The sequence below is a fragment of the Corythoichthys intestinalis genome, chromosome 17 (genome assembly GCF_030265065.1).
Source record: "Corythoichthys intestinalis isolate RoL2023-P3 chromosome 17, ASM3026506v1, whole genome shotgun sequence".
Classification (NCBI taxonomy): Eukaryota; Metazoa; Chordata; class Actinopteri; order Syngnathiformes; family Syngnathidae; genus Corythoichthys; species Corythoichthys intestinalis.
Genome location: NC_080411.1, coordinates 3,424,429 through 3,444,603, shown reverse-complemented (window position 1 = coordinate 3,444,603; position 20,175 = coordinate 3,424,429). Strand labels below are relative to the sequence as shown.

Genomic DNA, 20,175 nt, shown 5'->3' with positions numbered 1-20,175 from the left:
AATATATATATACACATATATATATATACAAAAGAAAAATCGCTTCAATCAAAAAAAAAATATATATATACACACACATATATATATATATACATACAAAAGAAAAATCGCTTCAATCAAAAAAAAATTTCAATCATAGAAAAAAAAATGTGAATGCGAAAAAAATATGAGACTCAAAAATTTGCATTTGAACACTTAATTTTTCATTAAAAAAGTTTTCATTTTAGCAATCTTTTTTGTGTTTGGGCCATTTCATGGGTAGGCAGGGGCGGACTGGGACCAAAAAGCAGCCCTGGACTTTGACTCAGCCCAGCCCACAAGAATCGCTGTACGATGGGAAACACAGACCCTCTAGGGTAGGGGTCCCCATCTGCCGGGCCGCGGACCCCGGTCCGTGGCGCAGTTGCTACCGGGCCACACAGAAATAATAATTTAATAACGACCGAATTCTGGCCGAATTAATCCTGTGCCCCTGCTTAACACACCAATATCTCTGTCTACTCTAGATATAATGCTACGGGATAGATTACAATTTTGTCATAGAAGTCCATTGATTGGACTGCTAGCAGTACATCTTGTTTGTGTATATAATATAGCTATGTGAGCTTGTCCTCGATAATAACGTATTACTAGGCCGCGGGCGCAGCACATTTGTTCCCGGAAATAATTAGCCCCCACATGAGCGAAGATAACTGGAAAACAGACGTCTTTGGAGATATTTTTACGGCGAAAAGGGTACCTGACAAGCCTACAACCTCGAAGACCCACGAACTGCGAAGGAGTGGATTCGGGACCCGTTTGTGAATAAAATGAGAGATCGCAAATGACGGCGACCTTATTAAACGTACATTTGAGACAAAAACGCTACCGAGGTTCTGGATTAAAGTCGTTCTGGAATATCCTGACATCGCGACAAGAGCATTGAAAACCTTGCTACAATTTCCAACATCGTATCTTTGTGAAGCGGGCTTCTTAATTAATGTTTAACGACAAGGCGAAGTCGTTAATGGTGAGCGCGGTGTGCAGCTGTTGTGTGCAGCTTACATGGCAGGATGAATCTGAGGAGAACTTTTCTACAAGTCATTCCATAATCAAACGTAAGTTAATATTCCTTTCTTTCAAGAAAGTTTGTAGTGTTTACTTTCGAATCGCTGCATTTGCGCATTTTGCGGGGTCCGGGGGCATGCCCCCCTGGGAGAATTTTTTTTTTTTTTTTTACATTTTATTGTAAAATTGTAAACACTTTGAGAGAAAAAAAATGAAGTGGCTATGAAGAACTACACATTGCATTATTATACATATACAATATAGTTTATGATTTTCTTCGTAGTATGTTAGCCATTTTCTATCTGTGCCATCTTTGCGTATGAATACTCTTTGTACAGTCAGGTGTTTTCTGAGGGTGGTAAGTAAAAAAATGTCTAGACTGTGACTGTCTGACTTGGAGCGCTCAAAGTACTGCAAAGCTGAAAACAAAACGATATATAAATGATTAAAAATATAATATCAATTTAGCTACCTAAACTTTAAAGTAAAACCATTCATTTCATTAATATTTTATATTTCTTCTGAATTAATATTGCTAGTGTGTGTGCATACGTTGTTTTCCAGCTAAAATATTTTTTCTTAGAAGACGGATAGTAGGACTAATATACTGTAACTTGACACGATTTCAAACAGGCACATGGACTTGCTGGCACTAACCCTTTAATTGTCATATTTCTTAAAATGTAGCTACCTGGTGGATAACAATTGCCAGTATACCGAGCAAGTAACCCTCTTCATCCCTACTTACTTGCTCTGCGCTTGTCTGGGGAACTTCCACCAGTTTATCATTACCCCCTCCCTCTTCTTTTCTCTCTCCCTGCACCGGCTGCACGTCAGAGCGGCTGCCGCTCCCACTCTCACCATCGCCAGGGGCTGGGCAGTTGTTACCCGACGTGGCCGATGCAGCCAGACTGCTGCTTGTGAAAATATTTGTCAACTTTTGACATTTAAATGCTTCGCTCTCCAGTTTCTTTAATTCTTTTTATCTCCCTAACCTTCTCCGCGCCACCCATCTCTCTTCTTTTTTTTGCCACCACCATCCATATTGTGCATTCAAGCTCGTCGCTATTTTGCTTCCACAAGGAAGTTGAAGGAAACAATGAAGGCAACTCTGTGCTTTCTTCGTTCTTCTAACAGCCAGGCGCATTGCTGCCAGCCTGCCACCTGTCGGATTGGATGCGAACTGTAGATCAGAGGATAGGGGGGATAAAAACAGTGATGTATAATGAATGGCGGCCGCCGGCCGTCCAGGGCACCGGCCGTTCTGTGATCCTCCAGAAGCCACAGATTACCAGTCCGCCCCTGTGGGTAGGACATTTGTGTCTATTCAATCCCCCAAAAGGTTGCTTCAATCAAAAAAAAAAAATTTTCAATCAAAGAAAAAATCCTTTGAAAAACATATACTATTTTTAAAAAAATGTTTTTTTATAAATAATTTGCAAAGCAAATGACCTTCTGAGGTGCTAGTCACGTGATCTGTTCGAAAAATAATTTTGACCCATTATAAAAATATATTTTATATATGTATGTATATATATATATATATATATATATATATATATATATGTATGTATATATATATATGTTAGGGCTGTCAAAATCATCGCGTTAACGGGCGGTAATTAATTTTTTTGATTAATCACGTTAAAATATTTGACGCAATTAACGCACATGCCCCGCTCAGATTTAAATGACAGTACAGTGAACTGCCCACTTGTTGTGTTTTATGGAGTTTTGCTGCCCTCTAGTGGCGCTTGGGTGCGACTGATTTTATAGGCTTCAGCACCCATGAGCATTGTGTAAGTAATTATTGACATCAACAATGGCGGGCTACTAGTTTATTTTTTGATTGAAAATTTTACAAATTTTATTAAAACGAAAACATTAAGAGGGGTTTTAATATAAAATTTCTATAACTTGTACTAACATTTATCTTTTAAAAACTACAAGTGGATCGCTTTAACAGAATGTTAATCTTGATTTATTGTTATAATAAACAAATACAGTCCTTATGTACAGCATGTTGAATATATATATCCATCTTGTGTCTTATCTTTCCATTCCAACAATAATTTACAGAAAAAGATGGCATATTTTATAGATGGTTTGAATTGCGATTAATTACGATTAATTTTTAAGCTGTAATTAATTCGATTAAAAAAATTTAATTGTTTGACAGCCCTAATATATACATTATATATATATATATATATAATGTATATATATATATATATATATACATACATATATATCGTATATATTTTGTTCATTTAATTCATTTTTTTTTCTTGTTTTACAACTTATATATATATAGGAAAGTCAATTACATGCAATGACACTTTTCTGCCACCGAGGGGGCCTGGCTCCCGTGGCCCCCCCTTAAACTCCGCTTATGCGTGTCAGTGTCATTGCCAATGATAGAGTCTCTTACAAACTAAAACTATCAGGGGTAGACTGAGTTAAACATAGTCATTGTATAGAACTTCTTTATTATGAAACCTGGAGCTTATTTTAAACAACCATTCTTTTTTTACAGTTGGACGCATCAGTGTGGGAGTCTGAAAAACAAACACCAAAAGGTTTTTATTGAAGGAGGGGTACAAAAACCTGGGGAGCTTTCAGTTGAGACGCGGTACGACAGACGCAGCAGTTTAAACTGAGACTGAAAACTTGCAGAATCAAGAGAAACAAAAAGGAGCAATCCAAACGTGGCGTCTCATTGAAAGTCTTCCAAAATAACTACAATGGCATCCTTTGACCACCCCCCACAAAAAAAAATAAGCAGCCACAAAAAGCACACAGCAGTAGATCAGTACACCCCCCTCAGATTCAACAATTTAAATTGCAAGAAAAAAAAACTCATATGGAACCCTTTGACCTTTTACAATCCCCTTAAAAGTGACCCAAAAAAATGACCAACACCTTCATTCGGATTTAAAATGCTCACTTGTATCAAAACAGAACTGGCAAATTAATACAACCTGATTTTTTTAACAACCTGCTACCTGAATTTACATTTAACCAATATAAATCAAGTGCAAAAAAATATTTTAAAAATGTATAGAACAACAACAACAACAAAAAATACAGCTAAAAATAAATTGGAAAGTAATTTTTTAAATCTTGGATTATTTTGGGATTATCAATTTTTCAATTGACTTTTTTTAAATATAATTTTTTTCACTAATTATTTTCATGTATTCCCCCAATGCTTTTTGATATATATTGGTATATATTTGTTCAAATGTAAATCCAGGTATCAAGGGGTTAAAGTCAAAAAACCCAAACAAAACAAATATTTGTCTTCCATCATTTTGCAGCCGTGGCGAACAACTTCAAGAAATGAGAAAGTGGTGAAAACTGCCAGTCCATTTTGCCGAGTGTAAAGAACGGTCGCCGTCGTCGTTACACCACCCGCCGCACTTCGAAAAACCGCTTCAGGTAGTAAATCTGTCCCAGCGTCATGGCCACCAAGACGAGAGCCTCAAAAAAGGACCACAGCACCACCCGGCTGTTTGTGTTGTCGTTAACTGGACACAAAAAAAAAAAAAAAAAAAAAGTCATTAAGTCTTTGACGGCAAGAGCAGTCCAATCCTAACTACTGGTGCACGATAATTATCGGTCCGATAATAGGAATTATGACGTCATCCCAATAAATCCAATAACATTATTAATAGGACCGATAACACTGTATGTACTGTGCTGCGCTACACACCAGTATGGGAAATCAGTTGACCATTTGCGGGGCAATGCTGCCACCTGCCGGTCAGAATAATTCGCTGCATCTATTTTTTGTTTTGCTCACAAGCTCATTCACTTACACAGTGCGGTGTCTAGCGGTAGTATTGACAATTGTGAATGCTTTCCACCTCAGAAATATATGTCTGTGAGTATTTTATGTTTACTATAACATATGGATGTGCAATATATGTTTACTTCTGTGGTGAAGGGTCATATGTACAGAACTTCATACGTTGTGTTATAGAAGCCAGCCAATTCTTAAGGCTAGTAGCTCAAGCTAGTGTGCTATGCTTTACATATAATAGTTGTGTATATAAATGTATTGTGCAGTTTGTTGTATATTGCGTATTGAATATGTCCATTTTTCTGTTGTACTTTCACAATATTAAGACAAAGTGTCTTCCCAAAAAAGCAAGAAAAGACCAAGCCTTTTGGTGTATGGAAGTGCATTCATTTTTAGAAGGCTGTCGGGCAGTGCAGAAGTGAAACGCACCGTTTTGGGCAGTACATGTACTGTAATATTTTTGGCACGGTGTCGGTGGATTGGGATGTGTGCGTTTGTAAATCAAGCGCTCCCTTTCTGTGACGTCACGCTCAAGTGTGCCGCACGGCTAGCGAGAAACACATCTTAATAAGCCACTGAAAAGATGACAATCGTGTCAATGGTGTTTTAAAGATTGATATTGATTATTATAAGGAAAGCCATTAATCCTTTTTGCTCTACCATATTTTTGTTATGAGTGATGAACCTTACTATATGATGTTTGCATTTTACAGTGTTATAAATTAGTAAGTACTTGATAGGCTTGCTGTCCTAACCTGTCTCCCAGGTTAACAAAGTTGTTCCATGGACCAAAACCACAACAGTCTCCACTCCTGTACCACCAAATATTTTTATTTGATGACAAATCACAATACCTGTTGGGTTTATGTTTTAGTTTAGTGCTCATTATTCAGGAAACACATCTTCAATTATATTGACTAATTGATTGTGATTGAATCACCTTATATTTATTTGAAAAAAATAAATATTGGCACTTTATTTGAAGGCAAGACTATTCTTGTCTTTGTTTTGTTCATAATAATGTTCATGTCATTATGAAAAATCTGGTGAGGTCAAAGGCATTTAAAAATCTATGTTGAATCCACCACTAGTTTTTTATTTTTTTAACCTCCAGGTGTTCTAAAACTTGGGTGAATATTAGAGGTGTGCAAAATTTCCGATTCGTAGATTATTCGCGATTCGGCCGTGGAAGATTCGAGAAAAATTCACAAACATCCAAATTCCGATGATTGAAATATGCCAAGTAAAGCGGAAGTACAACACACTCAGCGCGCCGCGCGGTCAATAGGGAACGGAGCGAGAGTAGCTAAACATCATGCTTCTCATTACCCAGCCCCTCGGGTAATGCCAATGCTCAACTCACAGCTCTAGCTCAACTCATGCCACGAGATAAAAAACACACAACAACATACCTGACTGCTGCCGAAAAGCTGCTACAAAGTACGTCATCCACATAATGTTACGGTAGATATCATTTATATAGGACTAGATGCATTAGAGATTTGGTAGCGTTGGCAGCACATCTACAAAAAGCTAGATGCGGGCGTTAGTAAACGGCCGCCATCTTAAAGCAGTACACTTCCCTGCAAGGCTGTTGTAGCGAACCTTCCAAGCAAACCTAATTAACTTTTTATCTAAAATACTCCTAAATCGGTAAAATATTGACTTGAATCTATCTTTAAAATAGTTTTAAAACTTTCACATGTCGAAAGTAGACAAAAGGGAAATTATGGAATAACGGGAGCAATTTTAACAACTTTAACGGTTGATTCACAACATTAAATTAAGCGCATGTAGTTTAAAGCTGCTGATACAGAATGGGGACTGGAGTTTTTTTATTTACTGTTGTTTTTGTATATTTGTTCACTGCTATATGTTAACTTGATACTGAAATAGTAGTTTGGTTTAGCCTGAGAGTATTTTTGAACAATTTTGGAACTAATGTACAAAAGATTTTAAAAAAAAATAAAAAATAAAAAAGGAGGGGGGGTGCATCAATAATCGTTTTATAATCGAATCGGAGCCTCTGAATCGTAATCGTAATCGAATCGTTAGGTGCCCAAAGATTCCCAGCTCTAGTGAATATGCATTCAAAAATTATATATTTATTATCGGTTATTGGTATCGGCTTTGAGGAGCAGGAAATTATCGATATCGGTTTTTAAAAAATGGATATCGTGCACCCCTAATCCTAACTAAAAGACTTACTCTTTTCTAACATTGGCCTGCCACCATGAATCGACCATTCTGATAATCAATTGTTATGCTGCGTTCAGACCGGCCGCGTTTTGCTGCGCTACGTCCGTCACCAAATGCAGTTTTGCCCACATAGCCTGAACATTTTTCCATTTCACATAACAAAAATAATAATGACTATAATCTCATCATTTTAAACTTTTAGTTTTGTGTTGACCTAGACCTTGCGCAACCAGGCACGCCGGATTGATTGTTCTACGTATCCGCTACAAATATATTCCACATAACTTTGGGAGCGCCAATTGAAATCTACAACCCCCTAGCAAAAAGTTTGGAATCTCCAGTCTCGGATGAGCATTCACTCAGGCATTGTATCATGTAGAACAAACTCAGATAAAAAGCTTGAAAAAATAATGAATTACCGTAGTTCAAAAGTGCAACTCTTTAGCATCGAGAAACACACAAAAAAATGAATAAAAAACATTGTGGTGGTCAGTAAATGTTACTTTTATAGAGCAAGTGCAGGGATTTATATATGGAATCATTCCATTCTGAGGAAAATCTGACAACTAGTTGAATGACACCTCTTTTATATCTTGAGGGGGGTCTTTCGCTTTCACCGGCACTAATTTTGAGAAGGGTGGCAGGAACCGTGCCCCACAAAAAAACTACAAATGTGCTAACTGCTTTATGGCATACGTCACTTCCCATTTTCATTATAATGACGGAAGTCGATGCGAACGCTTTCGCGCAAATTCTGCTAAGGTGGCAGAGCGACAAACCAAAAAATTTGAAAGGGGGGAAGGGGGGCAACCAGGAATAAAATGATATTCAAGAATAAACATTGTCCTGGCTTTCACTCACTGGCGTGACTCTGACCCCCAACCAAACTCAAGTTCAGGTTGGGTGGGGGTTTAGCTACACTTAGCCACACTGTTGCTAACTGTCATATGCTAATGTTTAGCCACAACTGGATTCATTACCTTATTACTATTCATCCTTCACACAGCTCTTTGACTGCAGTTGCCAGATCATCCTTGCAGGTCGGAGCCTTGCTGGGGACAATTTTTTTTTTCCCCATTTCCACCACAGGTTCTCAATAGGGTTGAGATCTGGGCTATTTGCAGGCCATGACATTGGCTGGATTAGTCTTTCTCCAAGGAATGCTTTAACAGTTTTAGCTCTGTGGCATGATGCATTGTCATCTTGGAAAATGACAAACATATTTTCAACTGAAGGGATAAGAAAGCTGTCTAAAATTTCATTTATTGAAGATTTAACCACAGCCATCTCCCCAGTGCCTTTGCCTGACATGCAGCCCTATAACATCAAGGACTGGGGAAATGTTTGGTTTCTTCAAGCGGTCATCTTTGTAAATCACACTGGAACAGCACCAAACCAAAGTTCCAGTTATCACCTTGTCAAGGGTCAAGAATCTGCATTGGACAAGGGTAGGAGGTGCCGGGGTAGAAATGTCAGCATCAGCATGTGAACAAGTAAACGGGGCCTGACGGCAGATCTCCTGCCCGGGGGGAACTGGAGGACTGTGGTGGGGGACGAGGGGTTCATGACATGAAGAACACCAGCGGGAACAAGGTACCGTTTACGCGACTTAAAAAAAAAAAAAAAAAAAAAAAAAGAAACAAAATGGCGGACGAAACTCGCCGTTGTAAAGTCGGAATCGTGTAAGTCGGACCAAACTCCCACTTCAACGTCTAATCGTGACAAACTCATTTAAATAGTTTTAATTTACTTTTTAAAAAGCCACACAATTGGACACCTAACATAGTCAATGGCGCTGGATTTATCTGCACTCACTGGCTCTGTGTATCCTCTCCCGGACCTCCATGTACTCCTGCTCGTGCTTGACGGCCGTCATGGCCACGGCCAGCTCGTTGATCATCTCCTCCAGCTTGTTTTGATGAGCTGTCATAAACAAACAAAAGAAATATATCAAAGAATGACTTAAAGCTTCCCGAATGGGTCGGGAGAAATTCTAGCGGTGTTTTTTTTCTTCTTCACAATGTGACCACTCCAGTTCCTCACACAGGCCAGCGTGCGCTATTAGTGGCGTCCAACTACGCACAACAACTTTGGTTAAACTGCGTTTCCCAACCTTTGCGGCACTAAAGCACTGATTTAACAGAGAATAGCGGGGATGATGAGGCACTAAAGAAATGAGTCACAAAAATGAGGAACTAGCATCAATTTACCTCTTTGGCTACCAGTCAAAATGGACTGGACGTCTATCGCCGTCAATGGCAGCCAAAAACCTAATTGCAGATATTTGGCATACCTTGACAAAAAACAAAATTTGGAAAAAATCTGAGAAATAAGACTTTATTGTCCACACATTGCATTGATGGGAACACTGCCACTACCAACATGGCCGCCACTGAGGCACATTATCAGCCAGCTTTCGTTTTAGTTGATAATAATAATTTATATTCAAAATACGAATTATACTTCAAAAACTAAAAGATAAAAAAATATACATTTATAAACTGGAATAAACTTAATTTTATTGTCCATGCTAGTGCAGCAACGATTAATTGATTAACAAAAGTAATTCGATTAGAAAAAAAGCTCCAAATAAAATTTCGCTGCTTCGGGTATTCGTTGAGAGTAGCGTTGCAATGGTTGGTTGGATACACTGCCCTCAAATGGCAACAATATGACATAACTCATTTGATATGGCTGAATCCAGCTGCTCCCTGTTAGGTCCAACATAAGGCATTTTTAAAATTTAAGCTAATATGATTTTTTATGCATTCGTAATTCAGCTATAGGTATATTTAGCCGTTTTTTTTTGTGGGAATATGTGTTTGAACCATTTGTTAAAAGCATTGTAAAAAAATTGGCATATTATAGCATTTAAGCTAGCGGACTTTTGCTGTGCAAGTTAGCCAATTGTCGTATTTAGATTCTCATTTATTTTTTATACTGTTTGTGGCTAAACGCCAGTATTTTAATTTATTTTGAAATAAAACCAATTCTGCATAGCTTGAAGAAACATTCGGGAATTTTATTTTGTAATGGCATTAATGCTCTTTTGAACGTGCAATCTTAGCAAGCCTTTGTTTTACATTTCCTAAAATTCATTTTGCAACGTACTAAATGTTCCTAATCCGATTACTCGAACGAACTATTTGACAGATTAATCGACCATTAAAACAATCAATAGCTGCAGCCCTACTGAAAGGTTTTCAAAAAATTTCTCAATCCCAAGAGGAAACAGGCCTTTTCAGGAATAGGAGTGGTAACCTCTTGGTACCTCACGATACGATATGATTTGCGATACAAAGCCCACGATAACGATGATCTGACGATATGGCGATACAATGATTATCGATACATTGGTCAGGAAATCATTCTAGGATATTCTACAAAAAACAATCTTCTGCTATGAATTGGAATGAGTTTATCAATAGTAGACGTCCAATCCAATTGAAGTGGGAGGGATGGCAACGTCTATGGCTGTCAGTGGCAGCCCATGCCAGGCAATGAGGTAATTTTGTGCTATTTAAGGTCATTTTCCTGTTTATTTTCAGTTACTTCCTGTTGATTTTGGGGTATTTTATGGGTCACTTCCTGTTTATTTTGAGTTACAGAACAGGAAGAGACCTGGGAAACACCCAAATGAATAGGCAGTGACTCAAACTCAAAGGAAGTGATGAACAAACTTTCCCAGTCTAAATGGATTCGGCGTCGTGCACCGTCAATGCAGCCTTAGAGTTAACTGAGACACTATTATGGTGGAAGATTTTGGTGGCAACTTGTTCGTTCCTTTTTCTTTTTTTCTTTTAGACATTGACACATTTTTAAAACTATATCTCGATTCCTGGCAGGTGCATATCGATAACCTCTCACGATATATCACTATTTCGATATTTTGTCACACCCCTATTCAGGAACAACGATGGACCATGGAACTGCGAGTTATATGGATTGCTAAGACCATTTCCTTCTGATTTGTTTTTTTGGGTTGTAATTCTCAATCTTTTATACTTGGCCGCAGCGAATCTGTACACTTACAAGTGGACTGTCATGCTGTCTGAGCCTGATCTTACCTTTACCAACAGTCAAGGGGTCTATATAAACAAACAATTAAAAGTAAATAATTTGAAAAAAATGAAGCATTACTTTTTTTAAAAAATTGTATATAATCATAAATTCTGTATATTAGGGCTGCAGCTATCGAATATTTTAGTAATCGAGTAATCGACTGAAAATTCTATCGATTAATCGGATAAAACATATTTTTAGGTGAAGAGCAATTATAAATATACATGAGAAAAGACATTTCATCTAATCTTGAACCATTTTCAGTCAATCAATGTCTTTATTTTCGATGTATATTGTTAAAAACAGCCAACAATTGCATCTCAGATGTAACTAGAATTAAAAAAAAAAAAAAGACTAATTCAAAGTTTCACTCAAAAAACTTTTAGATCTTATTAAAAATATATATTCTTACCTAAAAATGCCGTTACGCTTGATAACACACATCACTTAAAAGTTAGGATTTTTTCCCCACGTGTTTCAATTGAATTTCTCTTTGTGTCAAGCCATTTTTAAGTTCTAGTTAAGTTTTAAGTTAGTCTAAACTGTAAGTCCTGATGGGACTTTTGAGTTTTTGCAGTGTTCAAAATAAATGTATGACACAGGCTGTATTGGAGTACATTAGGGACCAGTACTACTTGGTGTTTTATCCAGCAATGACTACTAAGCTAAAATTGATAATCAGCATTATTAAGTTTTTATTTTACACCCTCATCACTCCACAATGCTATATTATGTTAAAGCCTGTATGTAAGACACGTTAGCCACGCATCGACAGTGGTCATAATTAATAGAAACTTAGCCCTCCGCAGGGCTAACGTTACGTGAGCTAGTAGCGACAGTAACGTTAATCTTATTTATTAGCGCTCTTTATTAGCGCTTAGCGCTCTACTGCTTTAAGCTGGCGGTTGTTTACTAACGCCGCTGACTCTGTCATTTCGCATGTAGTTCAACATGCATGTGATCTCTATGAGACGCATCAGACGCTACCTGCTACCAACGTAGCATCGTGCGGGCTAGTATTTAGCAACATCGGCGTCGTTTGTGGCGGCCGTCGGCTGAAGTAAGTATATTTTTTTTGCTTCTTTCTCTACGCAGGTGACATCAGCGCGTTGTCCCGCATTAAAAGTAGTCTGAGCAAAACGTGATGCTTAGCGCTGTCAAAATCAACGACTACTCGAAGTGAATAAAATTACTCGGATCAGTTTTTAAACTCGAGTTACTCGAGTATTCGTTTCAGCTCTACTGTATATATTTGGCTTAATTAGTATCTTTATTAATATTGAATGTCTGTTAATAGTTCTTAATCTATGTTGCTGTTGTGACATTTGCACAAATTCTGTAGAATGGCCCGTATATCGTCATATCGCCCAGCACTAATTAGTAGTCAACGATTTTGGCGCATTTGGACATGGCGTTGCGGCACACCGGTTGGGAATCCCCAGATTAGCGAGTGCAAAAAAAGTTCACATTCTCAACTCCTACCATCCCAAGTGCCACCGCCTGCAGGCAGGACGGGAGCGTCCAGAACACCGTCATAAAAACAACAACAACAACAAATAGATAAAAACAGTCAATAAGGAAAAGTTTGAGAAAGCACGAGGGCCGGCAGGATAAAATTTGGCATGTCACCTTCCGTCTCCATGTCCTGGCCTTTGGGCGCCTCGCCAATGTCGATGGTGAACATGACGATCTTGGGCGTCATGGTGGACATTTTGTTGCTGAAGCAGAATTTGTACGTGCCGTCCATGTGCGCCGCCACAGAGTACTTGCCGCTCGACTCGCGGTCGCCCTTGTATATCAGCTTGCCGTCGGGGCCCGTTATCTGAAATGAGGTGTGGCGTTAAAAACACGGCAACATCTGCGTTGTTTCAGGGAGGACGGCCACAAAAGATTATTTTGATCATCAACATTTTGCAGTTAGTCGCCTCGTAGGCTCATATGTGAAGGAATCTGACCTTCTACCCAGACCGGCAGAATGGCGCCAGCCGAACCGCCGAACCCGCACTCGCGCAGCTCCAATGGTCTGGGCCGGCGGGACCCCAGAAATCCGACCAGAAGGCCAAACCCCGCACGCTCACCTTAGTGTTAACCCTTTGTACTAGGGGTGTGACAAAATATCGAAATGGTGATATATTGTGATACATTGTATCCCAAAAGGTTTTCGATATGCTCCTGCCAAAAATCGAGATATCGTTTTGAAGCGGTGTCAATGTTTAAAAATAAATAAAAATGAACCAACAAGTTGCTACCAAAATCTTCCACCATAATAGTGTCTCAGTTAACTCTAAGGCTGCATTGACGATGCTCGACGCCTAATCCATTTAGACTGGGAACGTTCGTTCATTCTGTCCAATTTTCAGGGCATTTACAGGTCACTTGCTGTTCATTTTAGGGCATTTACAGGTCATTTTCTGTTGAGTTTGAGTCACTGCCTATTCATTTGGGTGATTCCCAGGTCATTTCCTGTTCTGTAACTCAAAATAAACAGGAAGAGACCCATAAAATACCCCAAAATCAACAGGAATCAACTGGAAATGAACAGGTAAATTACCTTAAACGGCCAAAAATTAACTCGTTGGCTGCCATTGACGGCCATAGAAGTTTAATCCGTTTGAACTGGGAGGGATGGCAGCGAATGAATGAACGTTCATTCGCTGCCACCCTCCCAGTTCAAATGGACTGGACGTCTACTAATGATAAACTCATTCCAATTCACAGCAGAAGCTTGTTTTTCTGTGTATTAGTTGTTTGTAGAATATCCTAGAATGATTTCCTGACCAATGTATCGATAATCGTTGTGTCGTCGGATCATCGCTATCGTGAGCTTTGTATCGCAAGTCATATCGTGTCGTGAGGTACCAAGAGGTTCCCACTCCTACTTTGTACTGACTCCATTTTGAAAGGTTTAAAGGCTCACCGAAAACAAGTTGACAATTTATTCAGGTCGACAGTAACCAAAACGGCAAGGCGAAATAGAAACACTAATTTGGGGAGGCAAGCTCGTTCCAAGGTCAACATATCAGAAGTCAACAAAAGGTTTCCCAAGAAAAAATGACAACGCTTAAACATTCAGTCTTTTGAAGGCTCTCGTGGGGCGGGCTGTGAGCAGGAAGAAAGGTGTGTTTGAGATTATTGTCTGTTTGGGGATTGGACAGGAGGATTCGGGAGTTATTGTTGTCCGGGTAACAAGGGTTGTGGATTTTGCCACCTCAGTGTTAAAGGGGCTCTTGAAGTCTTGTCAGTCATGTTATCAGTTGGATATCGGGTGTTCTCTGGTGCTTCTTGTGTTGGGACAGAGCGTCCCGCCATTTGTTCTGGACTGTCCGGGAGAAGTGAGTGCGAGAGTTGGTGCGTCAATTTTGCTCATGACGCAAACGTTAGGCTTCTGTGATAAGAAGGCGTTGTGTATCTTTTATGCCCTATATTCTGCTTGTTTTCCTTAAACTATGGTATAAGTGCCATTTATTTTATATTGGGGGTGTTAGGAGCAGTGATGGGCACGTTACTTTAAAAATTAGTTATAGTTAATCACTACTTCTTCCAAAAAGTAACTGAGTTAGTAACTGAATTACTCTATAGTAAAAGCAATTAGTTACCAGGGAAAGTAACCATTTCCGTTATTTTAAAAAGAAGTTGTTTTATGTCAAAGAATTTGAAATGTTCTGAGCAGTATTCGAGTCAGTTGAATAGAGAAGAACAGACAGGTAGTTGTGTTATAGAACCTTGTAATATTTATTGCACCTCACCAGCAACAGATTTATCCTACACTTGAAGTGCAACAAAAATAAACAGATTTAAATTGCTTACCACAGATGTCGACAAAAGCTTTGCCCCAGGACATAAATTATACTTTACATGCGCGTTCTTTCCTTTAATTTCAACCATCTTGAAATAGTGTTTATATCTCCACCTCGTGAAGGACAAATTTTGCTCTGATTGCTCTGCCATCATATCCCTCTGCATCTGTTTTGCATGTGTGTGTTTGCCGTACGCACTGTTCCAGTTTATGTATGAAAACACCAGCTCTGAAGTACGTGCGCTATTAGGCTCGAGCGTTTACATCACAGAATGGGGGATCAGGTGAGATTTGACAACAACGCAGCCATATTGGAAGCAGGTCTGGCTCGCGGGACATTAAACTTTAACTTGCCAGCTCGATAAAGAGACAAACTCGTTACTAAGGCGAAGAACAGATATGTGATCAAACTTAAGGATGTGAACAATGTTGACCCTTGCGAGCAAGCCGAAGACAAATGGAGTAAAGATGTCGTCGGGCTTCCACAATTACGCGAAATGGACATTATGCTGTATTTATTGTTTGGTGTATGTTACTAAACTCATCAGCGATTCCGAAATTACAAATCGCTACAAAGCTACCAACAGTTTTGCTGCGGATGGGTGCAGGACCTGCACATTACGACCGTATGAAACGGCATCTCCATCGTTCTTGCAAAGGTAGACTATGTGTGTTTACTATTTACATTGCCATGAACCTGAACACACCACAAGTCTTGGATTTATTCAAAGTAAGTAACGCACCACTTTTGACCGTCGGTAACGGCGTTGTAATGGCGGAATAAATAATTAGTTAGATTACCCCGTTACTGAAAAAATAACGCCGTTCCCAACACTGGTTAGGAGTAATACAAACAGTCAAACAGTAAATGCGAGAAACGATACAATTCCTTAATTATATTAAGTGTGCTAGAGTAATGCAAACAGTTAGACGGTGCCTAAGAGAAATAGTACAGTCTCCTTCATATGGAAGTCATTATCGATTATTTTTCCATAACACTGGGTAAAATATTCAAACTTCAAATTCATTGATTGTATTATTGCAATAGCTTATTTAAAAGTCTTAATAAAAAAAAAAAATCAGAATATGGCAATGAAATATTCTTTTTTAATTAAAAATCAAGAAAATCTGCAACTAAGAAGATCCGTTTTTTGTGTGTGTGTTTTTTTTTTAAAGTCTTGTATACCTAAAAAAAAAATAATAATAATACTTATTTGTTAGCCAGTTATTTTTAGATTGAGGGGATTTCATTTTCTGTATTCATTCTACTATTTACTTCGAATGATTGTATTTTGGGTCTGATGTTTCAAATATTAACCTTGACAATTGCTGTCTGCAAGAAGCATATCTTAACTATATTTGTGTACCAAGTTAGACTGTTCCCTACTTTTGATTGCAGTTTCGAAAAGTTTTGAATTTTTTTTAAAGCAACCGAGAAACAATTTTGGGCCGGGGGCTCGATTTAGTGTCTGTGTGGTTTTGGTTTTAATCCGTGTCAAGTGCTGAAAAATACAGTGTACACCTAGAAATGATGGCACCTGTCAGTGGTCATTGGCTGCCATTTTTCTTCGAATGTGCTGTTGATTCGTTATGCCTTGTACATATAACCATGATGTTCACTTTATAGACAATTTTTCAGATTGTTTGGACAATTCGTAATTAATTGGAAAAAATCTTTAGGAGTAGGAAACTACGGACGGCAAGACGAAACGTGAGTTCGACGTTAGCGGCGCCGGTAATGCTAAATGCTACGAGTAAAAATGAGACGCTAATGCTAAAGTCTTTGAGATGGCGGCTGACAGCGAGAGCGCCGCCTGGCCTTTAGCCTCTTTTGCGGTCGGTTTGGCCCATGGTTTGGACGCCTTACCTCCACGTCGATATCCAAAAAGCCTCCCTCGGCCACCTCGAACATAAGGCCCATTTTGGTACCGGAGTTGACGCGCTCGTAGAAGCACTCATCGGCCTGGGCGTCGATGCTAACGAAATAGCCGGACGCAGTGGCAGACAGGACGGATAGCAGAACAAGAAGCTCCGACGTGGTCAACATTGTTGGTGGACTCCAAAGCGGGTCGGAAAGACGACTTGGAGCAAATTTAAAAGTATCCTCTTTGCGTTAAATTCTCTGCTGCACTGCAGAGAGCGTAAAAGCAAACTGTGGCGTCGGCCGTGGGATTGCCACGTACGGCTTAAACCATAGATATCACTTGTATGTCGAACTAGATGCAAATGCGCGCTGTAAGGCAACAGGGACAGGCGTTATCACTCGTTGCCATTTTGTAGCAGTGCCATTCGCTAAATATGACATTATAGTAAACGGAAGGTGTACTTTGAAAATACTATACATTTCAAAAATTTCAACCTAATTTCAAACAGCTTAGTTTTTCAGGAATGTCAGAGATTCCGTAAATTAACGGGATACAATAAAATAATTACATATGTATTTTTCAAGATCAAGTCTGAATTATAGCCGCGTTAAACTGGTTTGTTATAAAGTAAAAATCTTTAAAATCCTTTAAGATTTCATTGAGTTAAGAGAATTTTGGTGGAGAAAATCACTCACCTTAAAGTGGCTGCAACAGAGCACGCCTGAGAAGTGTACTGCTTTAAGATGACCGCCAGTTACGAACACCACAGATTCCGATTTATCGCATCGAGTTCTAGATGCCTGTGTGGCTTAAACGGCAAATGGCGAGGCTCAAATAGGACAAAACGCGATACGTACATGTCTCCCGTTCAAATAACAGGTTAGGAAATTCTTATGAAACGAGAGAAAATGAAGTACTCTAAGACCTTTTTATCATAAAACATCAGTCGATCAATCCTTTACAGATATTGTGGACCTAAAAACGCCCCCCCCTTTTTCTTATAAAAAGAAGTCAAACAAACTGTCTTTTTTATTATTATTTTTATTTCAAACACTATTGAAAAGATGTTTTAAATTTAAAAAAAGGGGAAATATTTTAATAAGAAATAAAATAAATTTAATTCCATTCAAAGTGCCAAATGAACATAAAAAGGACATCAAAAACGGGAAAACCGACAGGTAAGTAAATGTTCTGATTTCTGTTATCCGCTATGACAGTATGTGGTTATCTAATTATTTAAAATAGAATATTGGCAAAAAAAATCTGCTTCTGCTTTGGAAAAAAATGATGTACTTACATAGCTACATAAGAAAAACAAGACAATAAGACAAAAAGTTTCAAGAATGGCATCAATATTTGAAGTAGCGAATTTTCATATTACACATCAAGCCATAAAATCAAAGAAAAAAATCTATTAAAGACAAATATTACAAAAAAACATGTAAAAAAAAAACCCCACTGTATTAAAGACAAATCTTACAAAAAATATGTAAAACAGTCGACACAAAATGACTGGTGTACAAACATCTATCTAGTCTGATCAATTTGTAAATTTAGTAGATTAAATTAGCCTAATTTGCCCATAGACTTGCTTTGCCGCACAAAAGTCCGCTAGTTTAAATGCTACGAATGCTAACGTATTTACAATTATCATTGCAAATCGCTCGCACCTAACTCCACAAATTGTAGCTCTAAACTTAACTACAAATGCATACACGAGCATATATTAGCTGAAGCAATTTACAGCCTTATGGGGGCCAAACCAGAGCGCAGCTATCCTTTATCCATGTGAGACGTCTGAGTGGTCCTGCATGACCCAACGCTGCCACCAGAGGGCAGTGTATCCTCCATCATTAAACAAAATACATTACTTTTGGACTTTTTGGATAGTTAGTGTGAAATTTTAAAGGGTTAATTCCAATTTCCGTGGAAATTCGGGTTAAGTCGCCACCGTAGAAACAGAACTCGTTATTAACCCGGGGACTACCTGTACAGGTTGGTGTCAAAACTGATAGAGAATAAAATATATATTCATAAGTCTGTAATTTTATGCATTTATCATGAAAGTATTGATCGGATAAACAATGAAAATTATAGCAAAACTTTACAGTGTGCGCCAATGAATCATCTGCTTGCGCCCCTGAAATTTTAAATTACCGTAATTTTTGCACTATAAGGCACACTTGACTATCAGCCGCCAACCACCAAATTTGACACGAAAACAACATTTGTTCAGAGATAAGCCGCACTGGACAATAAGCCGCAACTGTCCTCACTGTATTTTGGGGTATTTACACTAAATTATATTAACCGGTAACACTTTATTTAATAGCGATATCATGCGACTGTCATAAGACCAAATGAACCACCATGAAGCTTTGAACCAATTGGCTGCAAAACTTCATTGCTTCAAGAAGCTTCAATTAGCCAACACTTCTCCCTTGGGGGAGACAGTCAACCTCTGCTGCTCACTGCTGTCAACACTGTTGTTGTCAAACATGCCTCCTAGCACACATTGCATCGTTACAGATGTAAACAACAATCAAGATTCATGTTCAGTGCTAATTATTTCTTCAGTTACTGTTCCAGTTGTTTCATTAATTGCTAGTTATGGCATTTGGTAACACTTTATTTGACAGTGGCGCCATAAGACTGTCATTACACAATCATAATTATGACATGACACTGTCATGAGCAATAATGAATGCTTATACTGTAACAGATGTCATCTTGTCTAATCTGGCAACTAATTCACTTTTGAATGGATGTAAAAGATCCAAGCTGAACATAAACAGAGTTTGTTACATAATTTGCTGGATGACACCTAATAACCGTAGGCGGAGTTTGACTTTCAGGGCAGGGGGGGCAAAACATGTTGATGACCCCAAAACGCATTGACAGCAATAAAATTAATTTGCAAGAATATTTATAATAATAAATTGACAATGAGTGTGTTTTGTTTCCCATCATTCTTGGGGGGAATTCTAAATCAGGCTGCTTAGGCAATACTTTTCGCCAAGATCGTCATCCATTGAATGTGGTACATATAATACATACAATAAGGACATTTGTGTCTAAATCATTCAATCCCAAAAAAAAGTTGCTTCAATCAAAAAATATTTTCAATAAAAGAAAAAAATCATTGGAAAAATAAAATTGCCCTCCCCTATTTTTTATTTATTTTTTTTTTTTTTAATTATATGCAAAGCAAATGATCGTCTAAGTTGCTAGTCACATGATCTGTTTGAAAAATAACTTTCACCCATTATAAAAATACAGTATATTTTTTTGGTCATTTTATTCATTTTTATTGCGGGTTTATTGCTTTACAACTTATATATATATATATACAGGGATACCTCAGCTCACGAACATAATTGGTTCCCAGAAAGTGTGTGTAA

The 20,175-nt window shown here is 38.3% G+C and overlaps 1 protein-coding gene across 1 annotated transcript; it reads right to left on the bottom strand.

Annotated features, from left to right (window-relative positions):
- Positions 1–3,516: 3,516 nt before the first annotated feature.
- tmed2 (transmembrane p24 trafficking protein 2) lies at positions 3,517–17,116 on the bottom strand. Its single transcript, XM_057819799.1, has 4 exons — positions 16,777–17,116; positions 12,743–12,935; positions 8,867–8,974; positions 3,517–4,577 (listed from the first exon to the last, which is right to left on the bottom strand). Exons 1-4 carry the CDS (start codon positions 16,954–16,956, stop codon positions 4,453–4,455), a joined length of 606 nt encoding a protein of 201 aa, XP_057675782.1. The 5' UTR covers positions 16,957–17,116; the 3' UTR covers positions 3,517–4,452.
- Positions 17,117–20,175: the final 3,059 nt, after the last annotated feature.

Excerpts from the sequence above, each read along its gene's own strand:
- tmed2 (XM_057819799.1), bottom strand. The coding sequence starts at position 16,956 with ATGTTGACCACGTCGGAGCTTCTTGTTCTGCTATCCGTCCTGTCTGCC. Across the intron at positions 8,975-12,742 it reads CCAGGACATGGAGACGGAAG|CTCATCAAAACAAGCTGGAG; the intron begins GTGACATGCCAA and ends TGTTTATGACAG. Across the intron at positions 4,578-8,866 it reads GGAGAGGATACACAGAGCCA|TTAACGACAACACAAACAGC; the intron begins GTGAGTGCAGAT and ends TTTTGTGTCCAG.